Source organism: Lissotriton helveticus, chromosome 2_1, assembly GCF_964261635.1.
Source record: "Lissotriton helveticus chromosome 2_1, aLisHel1.1, whole genome shotgun sequence".
Taxonomy (NCBI): Eukaryota; Metazoa; Chordata; class Amphibia; order Caudata; family Salamandridae; genus Lissotriton; species Lissotriton helveticus.
In genome coordinates, this window is record NC_136059.1 from 583,038,186 (window position 1) to 583,054,507 (window position 16,322).

Sequence of the window (16,322 nt, forward strand, 5' to 3'; positions counted from 1 at the left end):
AATTGGTCAGGCAAAGGGGAAGATCATCACACCATGCTAACATGTAATTTAATTCAGTAATCCCATTGTTCGCTAACCCATCCTCTTAATTTTTATTCATAATTTTATTTCCCACCTGTATTAATGTCTTATTTGTAACAACATTGTATACAGTCTGAATACAAGTCCACACTTTACGACCGTGGCTTTATTTTACTATCCAAGTCATCATTTCAGGTTAACTTTCAGTGCCCATGCATAGTCGTTACATGACTCAGCTTACTTCAGTTTTACACGAGAGGCCCAAATACGCACTAGTGATGAAGTCAGAAAGAAAGATGTTACTTTAAAAAATAAATGGTTTCACTGTATACCACTCACCTCTACTCTATCTCACTTTATTTATTAGACTTTTCCCGCTGTTAGCTTTAGTAAAAACCACTCCATTTAGTTCAAACCAGCATATGCCATGCACACGAGTCTTCAAGACTCCATTACCTTCTGCTCATGCGCAAAAATTTCCCTCCAAGCATTAGCTCGTCACACTGCGTAGATGCAGTTGACGTATGCACAGTAAAGATTTCCCCGTTTAAAGCAGTAATAGTCCTTCATTCATGTTATTCTAGTATTCTAGTTAGCAAACACATGAGCAAGCTTCACTAACTCGCGTATTGATGTGGTGCGCATTCGTTTTACACCAAACAGTTTAATAACTTGTTAGTAAGTTAAAGGAGCGGATTGCTTCTGAGCAAGTCTCTTTTCTACGAGTCCTTGCTCCATCACCACTACTGAAAGTGAAGTACTTTATAGCAGCGACTTAGTTCTCTTAAATCTGATCTCCTCTAAAATATTTAGATATCTGTTCCACCTATCCTTGAAAACATCACCAACCCAGATACAACTGGTTTTCGACTTATAAATCAAATAATAGCAAGGAAGGGGGCATACGTGAAAACTTGGAATAGAATATGAAATGCCTCGGAAAATCACTTATGCCAAGCTTTGTGGCAGGAGATACAAAGGAATGAAAAAGCTCCAGCCCATATTTATTTAAATACAGTAATAAGAGAACTGGTTATTCAATCAATATTGGCGAATCCCCTGCGGCCAACTGCTTTAAAACAATTAATTAAATTAAAACAAATAATCTCGAAGGAGGAGCCTAGCCTGCAGCCGCGATGGCCGCCTAGTCTCTCGGCTCCGCCGACCCTTGTGCCTTTTTCTGTAATCCTGCCTCATATCCTGTACCTCCACACATCGAGTGAACTTGCGAAGTGCTCCTGAACGTGCCGATGTGCTGCCCGGCGCAATCCGAGCGAGACTGGTGGTGAGGCGTCCCTGCTCTCTTCCCGGCCCTCCGAGGGATCGCAGCCGGGCCATAGCCTGTGGGTACGGCCGGAAGCGGCCGCAACAACAACGGCCGCCGTGGTGGAGGAGGAGCCGGCCGGCTGGAGTCGCATTGTCGGGCTGGGCTTCTCGCTGAAGCGCTTCCCTCTGCTCGACGATCCTGCGCCTGGGCACATTATACCGGCGCTTCTACATTGTATCCTTGCCCACCTTGGAGGTGCCTGACCTGCTTCTTTGTTGCTCTACCCCAGTAGCGGACGCCATTTTCCGCGTCGGGCACTCAGCGCCTGCCAGCGGAATCCTCTGCTCGTCTCGGGGGCTGATTGATTGCCGGCATTACCACAGCTGGCGCTGTTTAATGATCAGCTGTCCTCATGTTTCTGTCCCTGCGGTGCTCCGCAGATCCCATGCAGTCCGGTTGTAAGTCGATGGTTGACAATGGCGGCTTGTCTTCGGAAGGGATCTGCTGCCGTTCGCCCTGGGCGAGGGACAATGTTGCTTCCTTCATCCCGGATTCACCGCTGGGGCCTCGTGATGTGTTGGCTGCTTTGGAGGATCTGATGGTGGCCTTTCATGACACTGCCCGTGGATTGGGGGACCGGCTTGATGCGATTTCTCCGGCTGGTAGTGATTGCCTTTCGGTGCTGCACACTATGCCACATCCTCAACTTGTTTATGGCGAACTGTCTATCCTGGAGCGTGTGGAGGCAATAGCTGGTCAGGCCTCAGTCTCCGCTGCAGTACGCTCCGTAGTTGATTTGAGGAGGTCTGGCGATAAAGGTTTTTCTCGATGGCTGGTGCATCTGCTTCGGACGCCATGTTTTTCCATTTCCTTTGTCTTCGGATGGCGTGTCTCTTCGCTTCTACCTGGCTTTGATGCCCTTGCCTTGGCCTGCTGCAATGATTGAACTTTTGTTTTGTCTTGCTTCCTACTGCACCATCTTCGGGCGGGCAGCAGTGGCTTCCATTGACTTTTGTTATCGACCTCCCAGCCGGTGTGACTCATCTCAAGTGCCTCGACTTCTGCGGTGGATTTCACAGTTGCCTTCTCCGTCCACGTTGGCTGCTTTAGATCTGGACTCTGCTCTCATGCTGGATCGTAAGGGACAGGGCTGAGGATGTTCCTCCTTTTTGTTGTGACCTGCTGTGTGTATTGCTGGGACTGTAATGGACAATTGCTGGAGGTACAGTTTAATTAGGTGCTGGGTCGGGGTCCGGGGTTGGGTGGCCGCGGGTAAAAGTACTGATTGTTTCGGTAATTTCTCTGGCCCTCCTCCGGTCTTCTGTGATTCTTTTTTTCCTTCTTTTTCTTACTTCTGAATTTCGGGTACTCTTTTGGGGTGACAGACACACTGCTAGGGGGGGGTAGGCCGTAGCCTCTGCATGCGTGTAGGGTGGGGGGTGTGCGGGGGGGGTTTTCTTTGTTCGTTTCAGTTCCTATGGGCCTTTATTTTTTCTTCTTCTTCTTCTATTCTTTTCTTCTCTTGTTTCTCTGGGTCATGGGGGGGTTTGGGATATGTGGGTGATGGCTGGGGTGTATCATACGGAGTGTATTCGTCTTCTATCCTGACCTGCTCGCCTCCAGCCGCGTGCTTTGTGAATAATGTTTACTGATTTCTCTGAAGACCACTGCCCACTTCTGTCCTGGACGTATTGTTTGGATTCGGATCCTTCTTGACTCTTCTTGCCTTGGACACGCTTAACATTAAAATTAAAACCTTCACTTATCCTGATTCTCGGCGGCACACTTGCTTATAATGTAGCTTGGGTTAATTCTGATTGATTTGCTCTGCTGCTGAGTCGCCCAATTGCTGCTATTGTGCTTTCCAAGCTGTCGAGGCCGGCCTGTGGGTTGTAGGCCCGTATTTGTTGACTTCTATTATCTAATAAAGGTTTTCAAAAAAAAAGAAAAATAAAAAATAAAAAAATAAAACAAATAATCTCAAATTGAGATTCCTTAAATGCAATGCATCAAACTTAAAAAATTAGCGATTTTCCTAATAAGGGGAGCAAATTACCATGAAGTTGACCTTCATGGTAATTTGCGAAAACTTTGAAAAATGCACTAAAGCTCATTTTTCAAACTTCCATTTTACACACACACATGCCCTTGGGGCATGTGTGTGTGCAAGATGTACTTATAGGCAGATTTCAGGGGTGCAACAGGGTGTCCTTTGGACACCCCTGCACCCTTGAAATTGCATTCTCAATTTGCGATTCTCTAATGGAGAATCGCAAATTGAGAATGTCTTCCCATTCATTCCTATGGGCCTCTAGGCCCATAGGAATGAATGGGGAGGTATTCCTTAACTGCGATTCTCAATTAGAGAATCGCAATTAAGGAATTTTAAGAAATCGCTATTTTTTTAGCGCATTCTTGATGCATTGCAGTTTGCAATTCCTTAATTGCGATTCCTTATTTTTCGCAATTAAGGAATCACAAAAAGCAATATTGATGCATGTGCCCCTTGAAGTCATGCAGGGTGACTTTACGTGGTCTTGTATATATGGGTAGGCTCACAATGCCGCCAGTACGTTTAAAATAGTGACGCACCGGAGGAGCAATGAGCTTGTAAATGAGGCCCACAGTATCTATTACTTGAGCGTAGCACCAGTCTGATTGTAAACTTGCAATCATCACTAGGGTAGATAGCTGTTTGGTAAAGCTATGCCGAAGTTCTGTTGAACATATTTGTAATTGCCGAAACCAAATAAAGATTATTAGAAAACACTGCATAAAGCTAGGGCGACTAGGTCAATAACACGAGGCCAGGCAAGGAATATCTTAAACCGTCAGGCTGGTCAATTGTGGTTTTCTAACAAGAAAGGATGCGTACCTATTAAAACAGCAGGTGCAAAGAACTAACTTGTGAGGAGACTGGGGGACTAGAAATTAACAGTGACAGGGTTTATGGATGAAAGACCTCACATAACCAGGAAAGCAGTGCTACCTCTTACCTGTTTAACTATTACTCGTCTACCTTATATTTATTTCAAATGGACTCAACAATTTATCGATACACTGGCGATGTTTGAATTTTATTATGGCATTAACTAGTAGAATGCAAGGATTTCCTGGTCAAGGCTACACTCAAGTTTACATCCACCCATCTTTTAGGGTGGTTAATGCCCCGTTATAATAGCCCAAGGGGAGGCAGATGGTTGGTGGCTTCTGATTTTGGGTGTACTCCTTTATACCACTACCTTCCAAGAGGTTGCACCCTACCAACCCTCTCCAGTAAAACCAGTGCTGTCCCTATTATCTGGTGTCATTATTTCCCCCTTCTCACATCAAGTGTGCATCAGGTTCTATGTGAGTTGCATGTGACTGGGAGACCATGAGAATAGGATCCAAAGAACAGAACAGAAAATGCCTGCACCAAATTGTGGCTCTCCTTCAGGTTTTCTTTCTCTGTTGTGTGTCTATGTAAAGTGCATTTTGCCAGGACAAGGTCTAGACTTTGGATGAAAACTGCCCTATCATGTGTGGAAAGGAGAGGACCGCAGAAAGATCCAGCAGTAAGGCTTAGCATGCTGAAGACTTCAAGAACTAAAGCACAGAGGAGCCATGAACACCTTTCAGAACAAGCCCAAGAACATCAGAAGTCTAAGGATATGCAGAGAGAAATAACAAGTCTGGTGGTCGGACCGCCACTAGCCCACTGCAACACCACAGGTACTGACAGGATCCTGAATCCCGCGGTCCTGGCGGTGTTCAGAGTGGGGAGGAATGGAGGCGGGCCAAGCCTGGCACCGCCATCCACATTCCAACACCCTTCCTCAAGTATTTGGCTGCTACAGAGTCACATGACAAGTTAAATTTAAAAGCTGATGGGTATCTCTCATTACTAACTTTTCTCACCTGTGATCAAAGTTGAGATAAAACAGCTGAAATGCTTCAGGATTGTGAGCATGCTGCCATCTGTGATTATCATATAAATGCTTTTTTATTTGCTGTTCTTTTGTTCCACAGGAAGCTCCGTCCTCGCAGCTGAAGCCACCCTTTAGGGTTGGGGACCCTCGTCGATGGAAACGGTGTGCTGGATATATATATATATTTATATATATTTTTTTTTTGTTGATGACAATTGATGCTATAACTCTTTACACCAGTATTAGACATACAGATGGGCTAAATGCAATCAAGTATTATCTAGAAAGCAGGCCACTAAAATTGTGGCATCATTACGCAAATGCTCCTCAATATGGTATCGACCTGCCTTGAAAAGAACTATCTCTTATGCAATGGTGAATTATTCCATCAACTGTGCCGGACTGCGATGGGCACCTGCTTCGCCCCCAGCTATGCAAATCTGCATATGGGCTGGTGGGAGGAGCAGGTGGTCCAGTCGCAATGGCACAAGGAATGGCAGGAAAATGTGGTATACTGGTGTTGATACATCAACGATCTCTTTGTTGTGTGGAAGGGCCCGCATTAGAGTGCACAAGAATTTGTTGATAAATTGCAGAACAATAATCTGAATCTGAAACTGACAAGTGACATATGTAGCACCAATGTGAATTTCCTAGATGTGACAGTTTTTGTGCATAATCGCAAACTAGAAACCAAACTATATCGGAAATTAACTGATGGCAATACCCTACTTCATGCCACCAGTTTCCATCCCAACATTCTAGTAAGAAGCATCCCCTATGGGGAATGTCTTAGGGCAATGAGAAACTGTAGCAATAGCCAGGATATAGAATCTGAATTGGTATGCTTGAGGGGTTGTTTTCAGCCAGAGGTTATCCACAGTCTTGGATAAATACAGTAATCTGGAAATCAAAGAAAAAACAAGAAAAAAAATATTTTCAATCCAGGTAAACAGGCAGAAAAGTCGGCCAAGGACGGGGAAAACCAGTGCAGGATGATTACAGGTTATAATAACCAACAAGATAAGCTAAGAAGGATTTTGCAGAAACACTGGCATATCTTCTACAATGACCCCATCCTCAAGAAATGTGTTAAGCGTAGACGTTTAGGAGAGCCAAATCACTGAAGCAAACGAGTAATGAGTAATATGCTTCCGACAATTCAGCGTAAAGTGGCAAGCAAGACCTGGCTTTGTAGAAAAGATGGATTTATTAGATGTGTGAAGTGTAAAGCTTGCACCCATGGCAGGAACACCACAACCTATGCAGTAGGATTCTCTTCACATGAGAGAAAAATTAAAGGCCAGTACTCGAGCAAAACCGATTTTGCTGTCTAGGTTCTTCAGTGCCCTTGTGGCCTGAGGTACGTAGGCAGCACTGTCCTGCCTGTACATAAGCGAATCCTCCAACATTTAAGAGCGATCAAAAATGGGGATAAAACATACCCCGTGGCAAGACACATTGGCCAACATCATGGAAAAGATGAAAAAGGGCTTGAGTAGTTTGTAATTGATGCAGTTCCAGCGAGTGAATGGGGGGTGATCGAGTTAAGAAACTGAGAATACTTGAGTCGAATTATATCATTATGCTCAACACCAAGATCCCCGAAGGCCTCAATGTTGAGGAAGACTTTCATACACATTTATAATTGTAATCTAATATTGCTGCGCCCTCCATCCCAGTTTTTGACAGATTTTATTTGGGTTTTAGTAAACACGTGCACTTTAAATCTATATCTATATCTATTAAATGCTATAATTGTAATAGCAGCAGGTTGCCATACAGTCCTGAATATATTTCAAATTTGCCCACTAGGGCAGGACAAATTAAGCACTGGTTCAGTTCCGGAGACAGGGAGGATGACTGATTGTGGTGTATTATACAGATAATTATATACTGTTTAGCAAAGTTATACATCCCCCCTTGCACTGCAATCGTAAATACTATGGGTATTCATATTTAGACAGCGGTATTAATGTGCAAATCAAAGGAACAAGCAAGGGTATGTTCCTGTGCTATGGTGCTGCCTCCGTTCATTGGGATAAGATAGCCCACTGGGGCAAGATACCATAGATGTGATTTATAACGGACCAGTGTTCGAGCCTGTTACTTTCACTCATTTTGATTTTTTAATTAGGAGTGTAGATGCATAAAATAACTGGCAAAAAGTATTTTATAATAATTTTTAATGCCATGGACTGTTTTCGCTGTGATTGTATGTAATGTGCACATTTTAGAGACTTGCATCTATATTGTTTTAATGAACTACAAGTCTGTTTCCACTTTTTATTAATGATACTTTGCACGTGACACGCAACTTCACAAAATTGTGAAAACTTTATGTAAATAGTTAGTGAGCAAGCCTGCAGGGCAGGCGAAACGCATCTAGCATTTTTCAGCTGACAGAATAAAACATCTTTTGTGCAAAGACACGGCATCGGCATTATAATAAATGTGTATGTTAAAATATTTAACATTTACTACTTTATTTTAAAAGATTTTTATTTTTGTAAGTTTTTGGTTAATATTAGTGTCAACAATATTCTTTTTCCCATATTTTGGCACTTACCATTATAAGTATAGGAATACGACATTATGGTAAACAATATTTTTGGGACAATATTTATCGATAATGTGTCATTGATCCTAGATTAGGCACATATGAGATGTTATCAGTTTGTAGTCACATTGCTCGTTTCATCAGATGGAGGTTCTCTCAGAGAGCTTTTTTATACTAAACAGAACACAAGACTACTGTTGAGCTCTGCTCTTACATCAACTTAAAATACGTTTTTTTTCTTTCCATCGATTGTTCATGAATAGTAACATTCAACAGGAAGTGAGACACACACAAGAATTACACTAATAACTAATGCATTATGTTAAACATTCACTATATCAGTGCTACAGTACCTTTATCATGCTAGAGCTGAAAGAATTGTCCTGAGACTTGTCTTACTTCGATGTCCTATTGCCATTGTTAATGCTCCACAAATTGAGTCAATGCACAAAATCAGTAAAATCTATGCAAAACCAATAGCTCAACATGCCAAAACCTCTTGTCTTTGCAATTGATTATTTAATTTTAGTGCCTTATCTCTTTGTTGTCAATAAAATGAGTACCATTGAGTATAAAAATAATAGCACTGTTAATAATTTACTCAAGGTAATTCACTTCAAATAGTTTACACATACTGCATATTTATCTGGCTTACGAAGAGGGTATATAAACCATTCTGTAAAAAGGAGTTTCATGAAGCCCCTAATATTAATTCAAGCATTTTGGTCTCTGTTGTTTAAAAAAAGAGCTCGAAATAAACTAGTTAGGGAGCATTGAGTTGGTTGTGTTATAAAAAACAGTAGTGTGACCTGCAGATTTCAAGTTCCATTGCGAGAAAGATAACTCTGGAACTGATGTCTAGCATTGAGCTGTATGTAGTCTCAACATCACAGGGTCCAATACCTGTATGGTACACTTACTGTAGAGAAGTATATGTTATTTGAATGTTACAGGTTCGGATTCTGAGTAGGTAACATATTAGAACAATATGCCCATTGTAACTACCTGCTTGCAGCTCACACCTTTCGGTACCATTAACGTACTTAAGTAGGCTTTCAGAACCTACTCCTTTTATTCCAGTAGGTCAGCTGAAATAGGCCAATGTATTACAATACCTAGTGCAACATTTAATAAATCCTGTCAGTCACATGTTTCAATCCTTTTAATATTGATAGAGTAAAGGAGAGTTCATGTGCCTATTGCATACTTGGACCTATAGACCACAAGTTGAAATCTTAGTGAGCTATCTCAGTGACACAGACTTCTGCTATATAACATCTGTGCGTGCCCTAACCATCAGAAGTTTGAATTCCTCCAGTGCCAACTCTGTTTTTCACCGTTTGGGCAACCAAATCATAACAATTACAGCTATTACACAAACTCAGGGGTTGGCCTCAGTATAACATGCTATCTTTTCCCTACCCCTTCCGCTTGCAAAAGTAGTGTGTTTTAGCATATAACTGACTAAAATTGTAAAATATTCACAAATTCACCATACATTGCTCTGATAATCTGGACCATTTTGGGAAGTGTGACAGGATTTATGGAGGGCTCCAAGCCCATTTATCCCTTACCCATTTAAAAACATCAAAATACTGGTGGGGACATTTGGTCTGCTTTCTACCAAAACACAGAGTTATTGCGGAATCCCCACGTATATTTCCTACTTCCTCCACCCCAAACAAAACAAAGATATTTTGGAAGTTTGTGTCTATGAATATCAATTAGCTTATCATAAAGAGAAAAACGTTGTAAGTACTCAAATGTTTCTCAGTGGTAGCCCATTATTGAGCAATTGGTATCTTAATGTGCGTCATCGCTCCCTTTATTTGTGTCTTCATTGCTAGAGCCACATGCCAAGGAAATTAAGGGAACTGTTCAATGGTCCAAGGAGACATGCTTCTCAATTAGCCATATGTACTTATTATGACTTTGGTGGTCCTCCAGCGGCCCCACCATGGCACTGTCCGCTGAAGGACCACCAAAGCTGTGATGCCATTTACAAGTGTAATCCTGGTCGGGTGGGCGGCGCTGCAGCAGTTTCACGGCGGTGGGCTGTTATGCTCGTCTGAGAGCCTAACATGCAGCCCACCGCTGTGACAGTGCTGGCAGCACGTTCTGCACAGTGTGCATCCACAACTTGCACAAACTGTGGTGCAATTACAGGGGGCACAACATGTGCCCCCCTGCATGTTCCCCAGGTCCAAATCCGGCAGTGGGCCTGTTGTCGTCCCACCACCCTTTTCATGGCAGGCTCACTACCATGAAAAGGCAACTCAGAATTAGCTTGGTGGTGCCGGAAGCAGCACCACTAGCATATTGTTGCTGGGTGCAGACCGCCGGTCAGCGGGATCATTGACTACCACACCCATAATACTGCAGGAAGGCCCGCAGTGTGGCTATGTTCAGAGCTCGTCAGAGCAGCGGTCGAAGCTTAATCCCTAGAATGGAGGTGGTGCTTGCAGAGGCTCCGCCGTAGGAATTTGGATGTTCCTTTCCCTCGGGCTATACATGGCGGTCCCACTGCCAAGTAAAGGCAGATGAAAAAGGGCTTTGGGGGCCCCTAGCAGGGCCCCTGCCCCCGTGGGCCTCTGCTATAGGACCTGTGGCCCCGAAAATGTTTATGCATCGTTTGCCAGGCACAACATGGTGCCTGGCACACAGTGCCTGGAGGTTTGTAGACATACATTTTACTATTGTGGCTTGTGCTGCCGCCCTTTTCTGGCCCGCAGCACAAGCCGTAATAGTAAACTGCATGTTTCTGACTGCATTCAAAGTGGTTGGTTTGTAATATGGTGGGTGGAGCCGCTGACTATATGTTGGGTGGTCTCTATCCAGCAGCGATGGCAGTCGGACGCTTGTCCGACCGCCATTGTAATTAGGGCCTTACTGTGAAATTGTATTGAAGTATCTAAGCTTGACCTTTAACAGCTGAGTCTGATTCATAAATTGGCAACATTTTTAGCTTACCAGTTTTGATTAATGTTCTACTGTTCTGTGTGTTACAGGATACAGATGTCTACTCCATTGCAAGCGCAGGATCAGACTCACAGAGATCTCTCTACTCTTACCACAGAAAAGGTGAGATGTTCTAAATTTAGAAACAACAATTTATTGAAAATTTGACTTTTCTTATTTAATCACCCTCTGATGTTCTGCAAATTCTGACCTATTTGTTTGGTTGTATTTCTAAGTTATTCATGAACAAAAATACTTAGGGCCTAATTACAAGTCTGGTGGTCCTAGGACCATTAGACTCCTGGGGTCGTGGCGGTGGTGGCCCAGGGGACTGCCGTTCCCTGGCGGTGGCAGTCAAGGCCTCCATAATATGCTGGTTGTGCTGCTGCCAAACCACCATGCATATTATGAGTTTCAGGACTGCTAGTTGTACCATGAAGGTCTGTCCTCCATAAAAAGGCTGGCGGTCCTGAAACATAGATTGTTGTGCATGGGGATGCACCCCAGTTCCTGCACGGCATGGACTTCATAGTCCATGCCGTGCAGGATGTGTTTTTGGAGTTCACATTGCGGTGCCCATTTTTAGATGCACCGACGTGGGACCGCCAAAAACAGCCCACCAGACACGAGGAAACTCGTAATCTGGCGGGCGGTACAACCACAGGTTTGGCGGTGTGGGAGCAGACTGCCAGCGTGGTGGTCCACTCCTGCATTGCCAAACTCGGAATCAGGCCCTTAATTCACAGTTTGCTAGGTAAGCCTCCATACATCACAATAAGGGACACTGTGTGTGTGAGGGTGTTCAGTCTAATATAACAGAAGGTAGCAGGTACACTAGTAACTGTTCAATCAAGTCCATTCGTTCCCCAATAAAATGCACTGTTTACACACGGAGTAGGCTGTGGAGGAGGGAGGGTCCAAGTTTGAGGAGATGCTGTTGTAGTACAATCTTGAAAGTCATCACATTATGACATTTATAAGTAAAGGGTATGGGTGTTTTAACAGAATTGAACTGTGAGGGAGAATTACCTCAAAGTTTCAGAGATGCAGGTTGGTTGGTCTTCTGCATGCAGGGGTGGTGGTGTTTTACCAAAATATCGAGCAAAGAAAAATCGTTTATCTCAAATATTGCGGGCAGAATATCATAATGTCAAAAATATTGTGGGACTTAATAGTGAAGGTAAGATATTTTTTTCAGCGATTTAATATTTTTTTCATATATTGTATTTAACACTTTTATTCACTATACGTGTATAAAATATTGTTTTTTTAATGAGTTTGAAAGCTAGTTATTTTAGTATTTTAAGTTCTTAGTATTATAATATTTGCTTTTTTTGTCTTAATATAGTTGTCATTTTTTATGATTTTTTAAAATATAATTAGAAATTGGTAATTTAGTACCAGATATTTGGGGTTTGGGGTGGGAAGGTTTTAAACATGTAGATTATTGCTTTTAATTCATAATGATTTTTTGTGTATTTTAACTTTCTAATGAAAATAATGTACATTAATTGAATGTTATTTTAATTATTTGTCCATTTGTAATTAATTGTTAATTGGTTGGCTAATGTATTGAATTACATTGTATTTAATTTGATCTGTTTCACTTGCCAATTACATTAATATCAATTGCTTTTAGTTTTTTATGTTTGTATTAATTTTAATTGTTGTTGGTGATTGTTTTTAGGGTAATGGAAAGTAGTATCTATAATATAAAAGATTTAAAAAATTGGTTAAACATCTTTATATTTTGTCTTTTAATGTAACATTTGTATTATTTAAATGTATTTTTATTTCCTTCACATTTGATGAAAACATCTATTATTTTAAATATATTTTACAATTTCGGTTCATATTTTAATGTTATGTTTTTAGAAATTTAGGAGTGGGAACAGTAAATATGAATCTCTCCAAAGCTCAAAACTTGCCCTACTTTTGCTTACGTTGGAGTGGGAATAGTAAACATGATGCCTTGAAGTCCAAAATGTTCTATACATTTGCTTAGAAGTTGGAGTGGATGTAGTAAGTATGACCACTCCAAAGTTGGTCACTTTCCATTCTTTTGCTTTAATTGGAGATGGAATAGTAATTCTAACCCCTTCAAAGTACAATGCTTTCCCTCCTGTTGCTTAGCTAGGATTGTTAATATTTTGTGCAATTTTCACTGATTATTAATAGTTATTACATTATTTATAAAATTATAAAATTCTATTTAATTTTTAATTTATATTTTCATTAGTTAATATATGTTTTCATTTTATATTTTCTATGTGATTTTCTATATCTTTTGTAAAGTAATTTTTATAATATTTATGTTTATATTTAACTATATTATTATTTGTAACTTTAATATCTATATTAAATTGAACATAATGCTATGTGCAGTACATTTCATATACTTAGCTGTATTTGGGATGCTAACCTGGTCCATGATATTTTTGTTTTGAAATGTTTCCCGTTTACATATTAAGGGGTCGATTACGATGGCGTTCAGAAAGGTTCCGAACAGGATTCAGATTCAGCTAATTTGATTCAGAACCCATGTTTCCGACCGATTCAGATACATGTCCGAACAACTAATTGCGATGCAAGGAAACTGTTCTGGCTGTCCAAATCAGTTCCGATCGGCATCCGGACAGACCGAGTCATTTGGAGCTGAATCGTACACCTCTATGGACACTGTTTCTGACCGAGCAATTACGATGTCCGAATCTGACAGTCTTTTCTGAATTGGTTTGTCTGACAAAAAACGGCTGCCGGAATCTGTCTTTGGGGGCCCCCCTTCACCGTAGGCCTCCGGTTGGGGCCTATGGGGGTACCCATGCGACCCCTATTTACAACCACGTACAGTGTGGCAGGCACCATGGGGTGCTCATCACAGGGTGCCAGGTTTTCCCCAAACACCCCTTTTTCAATGGTAGCCTGTTTTCTCATTCAGAACACAGGCTCCCATTGGAGTCAATGCGAGTCCGACCGAACGATGTTCGAAAGAATTGTAATCGGTCGGTCGGACTCGCAGAACCCGATTCGGTCAGACACGTTTCCAAAAACCGATTTGGTCGGAAGAGTTTTGGAACGACATCGTAATCGGCCCCTAAACTGTCAACAATATTTTGCTTTCAAATATGTATTTTTGCAATATTTCTGTAGCAGTTTTTGTTCCCAATATTTTGTCATACAGCTTGAGTGGTAGATAAAATGAAGCAATGCAAGGTACTGATTAAAACACCCTTACTCTTGTTTAATATTATTTACATAATAAAATATATATGTGTAAACTGCACAGTATGACAGTGATAATATTACAAGCATCCATCATCATGCAACATATTGCTTATAAAGGGGCAAACAACTGCTTTTTCATTTGCTGAACATTTTATTAAGACTAGGGGGGTGATTACAATGGCTTAACGATCGCCACCGCCGTGCCAGCACTGGCGACCATCACGCCATCATAACATGATTTACCCACCGCCATATCACAATGGCATTGGGCATCACGGCAGACGGAAAGTCCGTCTGCCGCTTTTCCGCCGGTAGGCAATCATTCCGATTGCCGGCCGAGCAGAGATTGGGCTCATATATGGTGGCGGTTCCTAGACACCGCCATCCATATTATGATGCTTGGCGTTTAAAGCCTTTCCATGGTGGCGATGCCACCATGGAAATGCTGGCGGGGACTTGCTTTAGTGGCCCGTTGCGGGCCCACGGGGGGGCTGCATTTGGGGGCTACCTATGGTACCCCCCTACATGTCCATGCACAAGGTGGTAGACACCGTGCAGTGCCTGCCATGTTGTGCATGGAAATGCTGCCAGCAGCACCCACCGTAATATTAAAATGCCAGATGCGAGTGCTGTGGTGGTGGTCGCATCATGATCAGGGGTGCAGTACCGCCGCATGGCAGGCATGCGGTCACATTCCTCCTAGGATGGCAGGCGGACTCAGGTCCGCCCGCCTTCCTGATAGGCCCCATAATACACATTACACATCAAGAACTAATCTTCCTTTTTAGGTCTCTCTAGAGCCAGCGCATGAGCTTTTCTAGCAAGACATTTAGTAAGCAGGTTTTTAAAGTGCTGCCAAAGGCAGCCACCAGCTTGCTATTACACGCACAAGCGCGCACGACGTGCACAGCACTTCTTCCCGTCGCGCGCTCGCGTGCACACCACTCTCGTTTTTTTTTTTATTTCATTTTTTGCGAGCACAGATTTTTTGTATAACGCATGGATTTCTGCACCCCCACTTCCTCCAAGACCTTGCCGTGCCTTTATGTTAAACACCTCGCACACGTCTCTCAACTACAAAAGCCCAAACTAAAGAAGACCCACGATCTCCTCACTCATTTATGGTTGCACTGTGAAACACACTAAGAAGGTACTAACCGAGATTGACTCACACACCGGATCTCCGACGACAATTAGAGACCCTCTTCAATGGGACTCGGCCGCCGGTAGGAACAACTACTACTCTGTGCGCCTGCGCAATGTCTGACCACTGGATATTCGCAAGCGAAATAACGGCAGTGTTTCTTTCCAAACCTGTGGATCGCAGAGAAGACAAACTTAGCGGAATAAAGAATCATGACTGAAAGGACCTGCTGAATGTGACGACCATCTTGGAAGGATTTCGGGGCAGATTTATGAGGCCCTTGCGCCTCTTTGCGCCGCAATTGCGTCACTTAATTTGACGCAACAGCGGCGCAAACACTGTGCCCTATTTACAACGTGACGCATCTAGGAGATGCGTCACGTTGGAAAGCCCTGCGCCATGAGGAGGCGTTCCTGCGCAGGGGTGGGCGTTCCTGCGCAGGAACGCCTCCTAAAAGTGGCTGAGTGAAATCTATGAGATTTCACTCAGTCACTTTCTACGTCAATTCCTTACGCCTGCTTGAAGCAGGCGTAAGGGTGACGCACCATGCATTGTAGGGGTGGCCCCTGTGCATTGCAGGAGTCATGTCGCACTTGCGACATGACTCCAGCAATGCGCAGCCCGTACGCCGAAAGATGCGTCACACATATTCCCTGCCTTGCACCATGGTGCGCCGCATTGTAAATGCGGCGCACCATGGGTGGCGGAGCTGTGGCGCACTGTGGCGCACATTAACTAGCGCATCCCTGTGGATGCGCCAGTTAACATAAATCTGCCCCTTCATCCCCCTCGGTGAATCTGTTAATTAAACCAGTCATACAAGTTCCTTTGGGAGAATTGAATAATTTTCCACTGTCACATGCGAAATTACTACCGTTGTGATCAACCAGCAAAGCCTTTTTTATTTTGCTATGTTTGCGAGTTTCTGAAGTTTCATTACAATGTCGAGGAGAACAATACTAAAACAATATTCTAAAAATAGTTTTATTTCCGGTCGGGCCTTTCAAATGTACCCTGGCTACTGCGTGGAATCCTGGAATAGGGGCTCCAAGGATTCACGAATGACGATTGAATTGGTTAGTTATTTTTAGCGGCGGTGTCAAGTTACACTTAAGCAAGCACCGGACCCTCCGTAAAACTCCAATATTTCAGGTATCCCTGTGTGTGTTTGTATGACCAGTTATATATTTGAACATACTTGCTAATAAGAGTTAAATTGCGCATGTTAGTCATAGA

At 42.8% G+C, this 16,322-nt stretch overlaps 1 protein-coding gene across 1 annotated transcript in view; it reads left to right on the forward strand.

Moving 5' to 3' along the window:
- Positions 1-16,322, forward strand: part of LOC144820140 (uncharacterized) — a 223,703-nt gene that overhangs the window by 45,116 nt on the left and 162,265 nt on the right. The window contains exon 2 of the mRNA XM_078677771.1: positions 10,768-10,840. Within this exon, the coding sequence (XP_078533897.1) occupies positions 10,768-10,840 (73 nt within the window). The remainder of the gene's footprint in view (positions 1-10,767; positions 10,841-16,322) is intronic.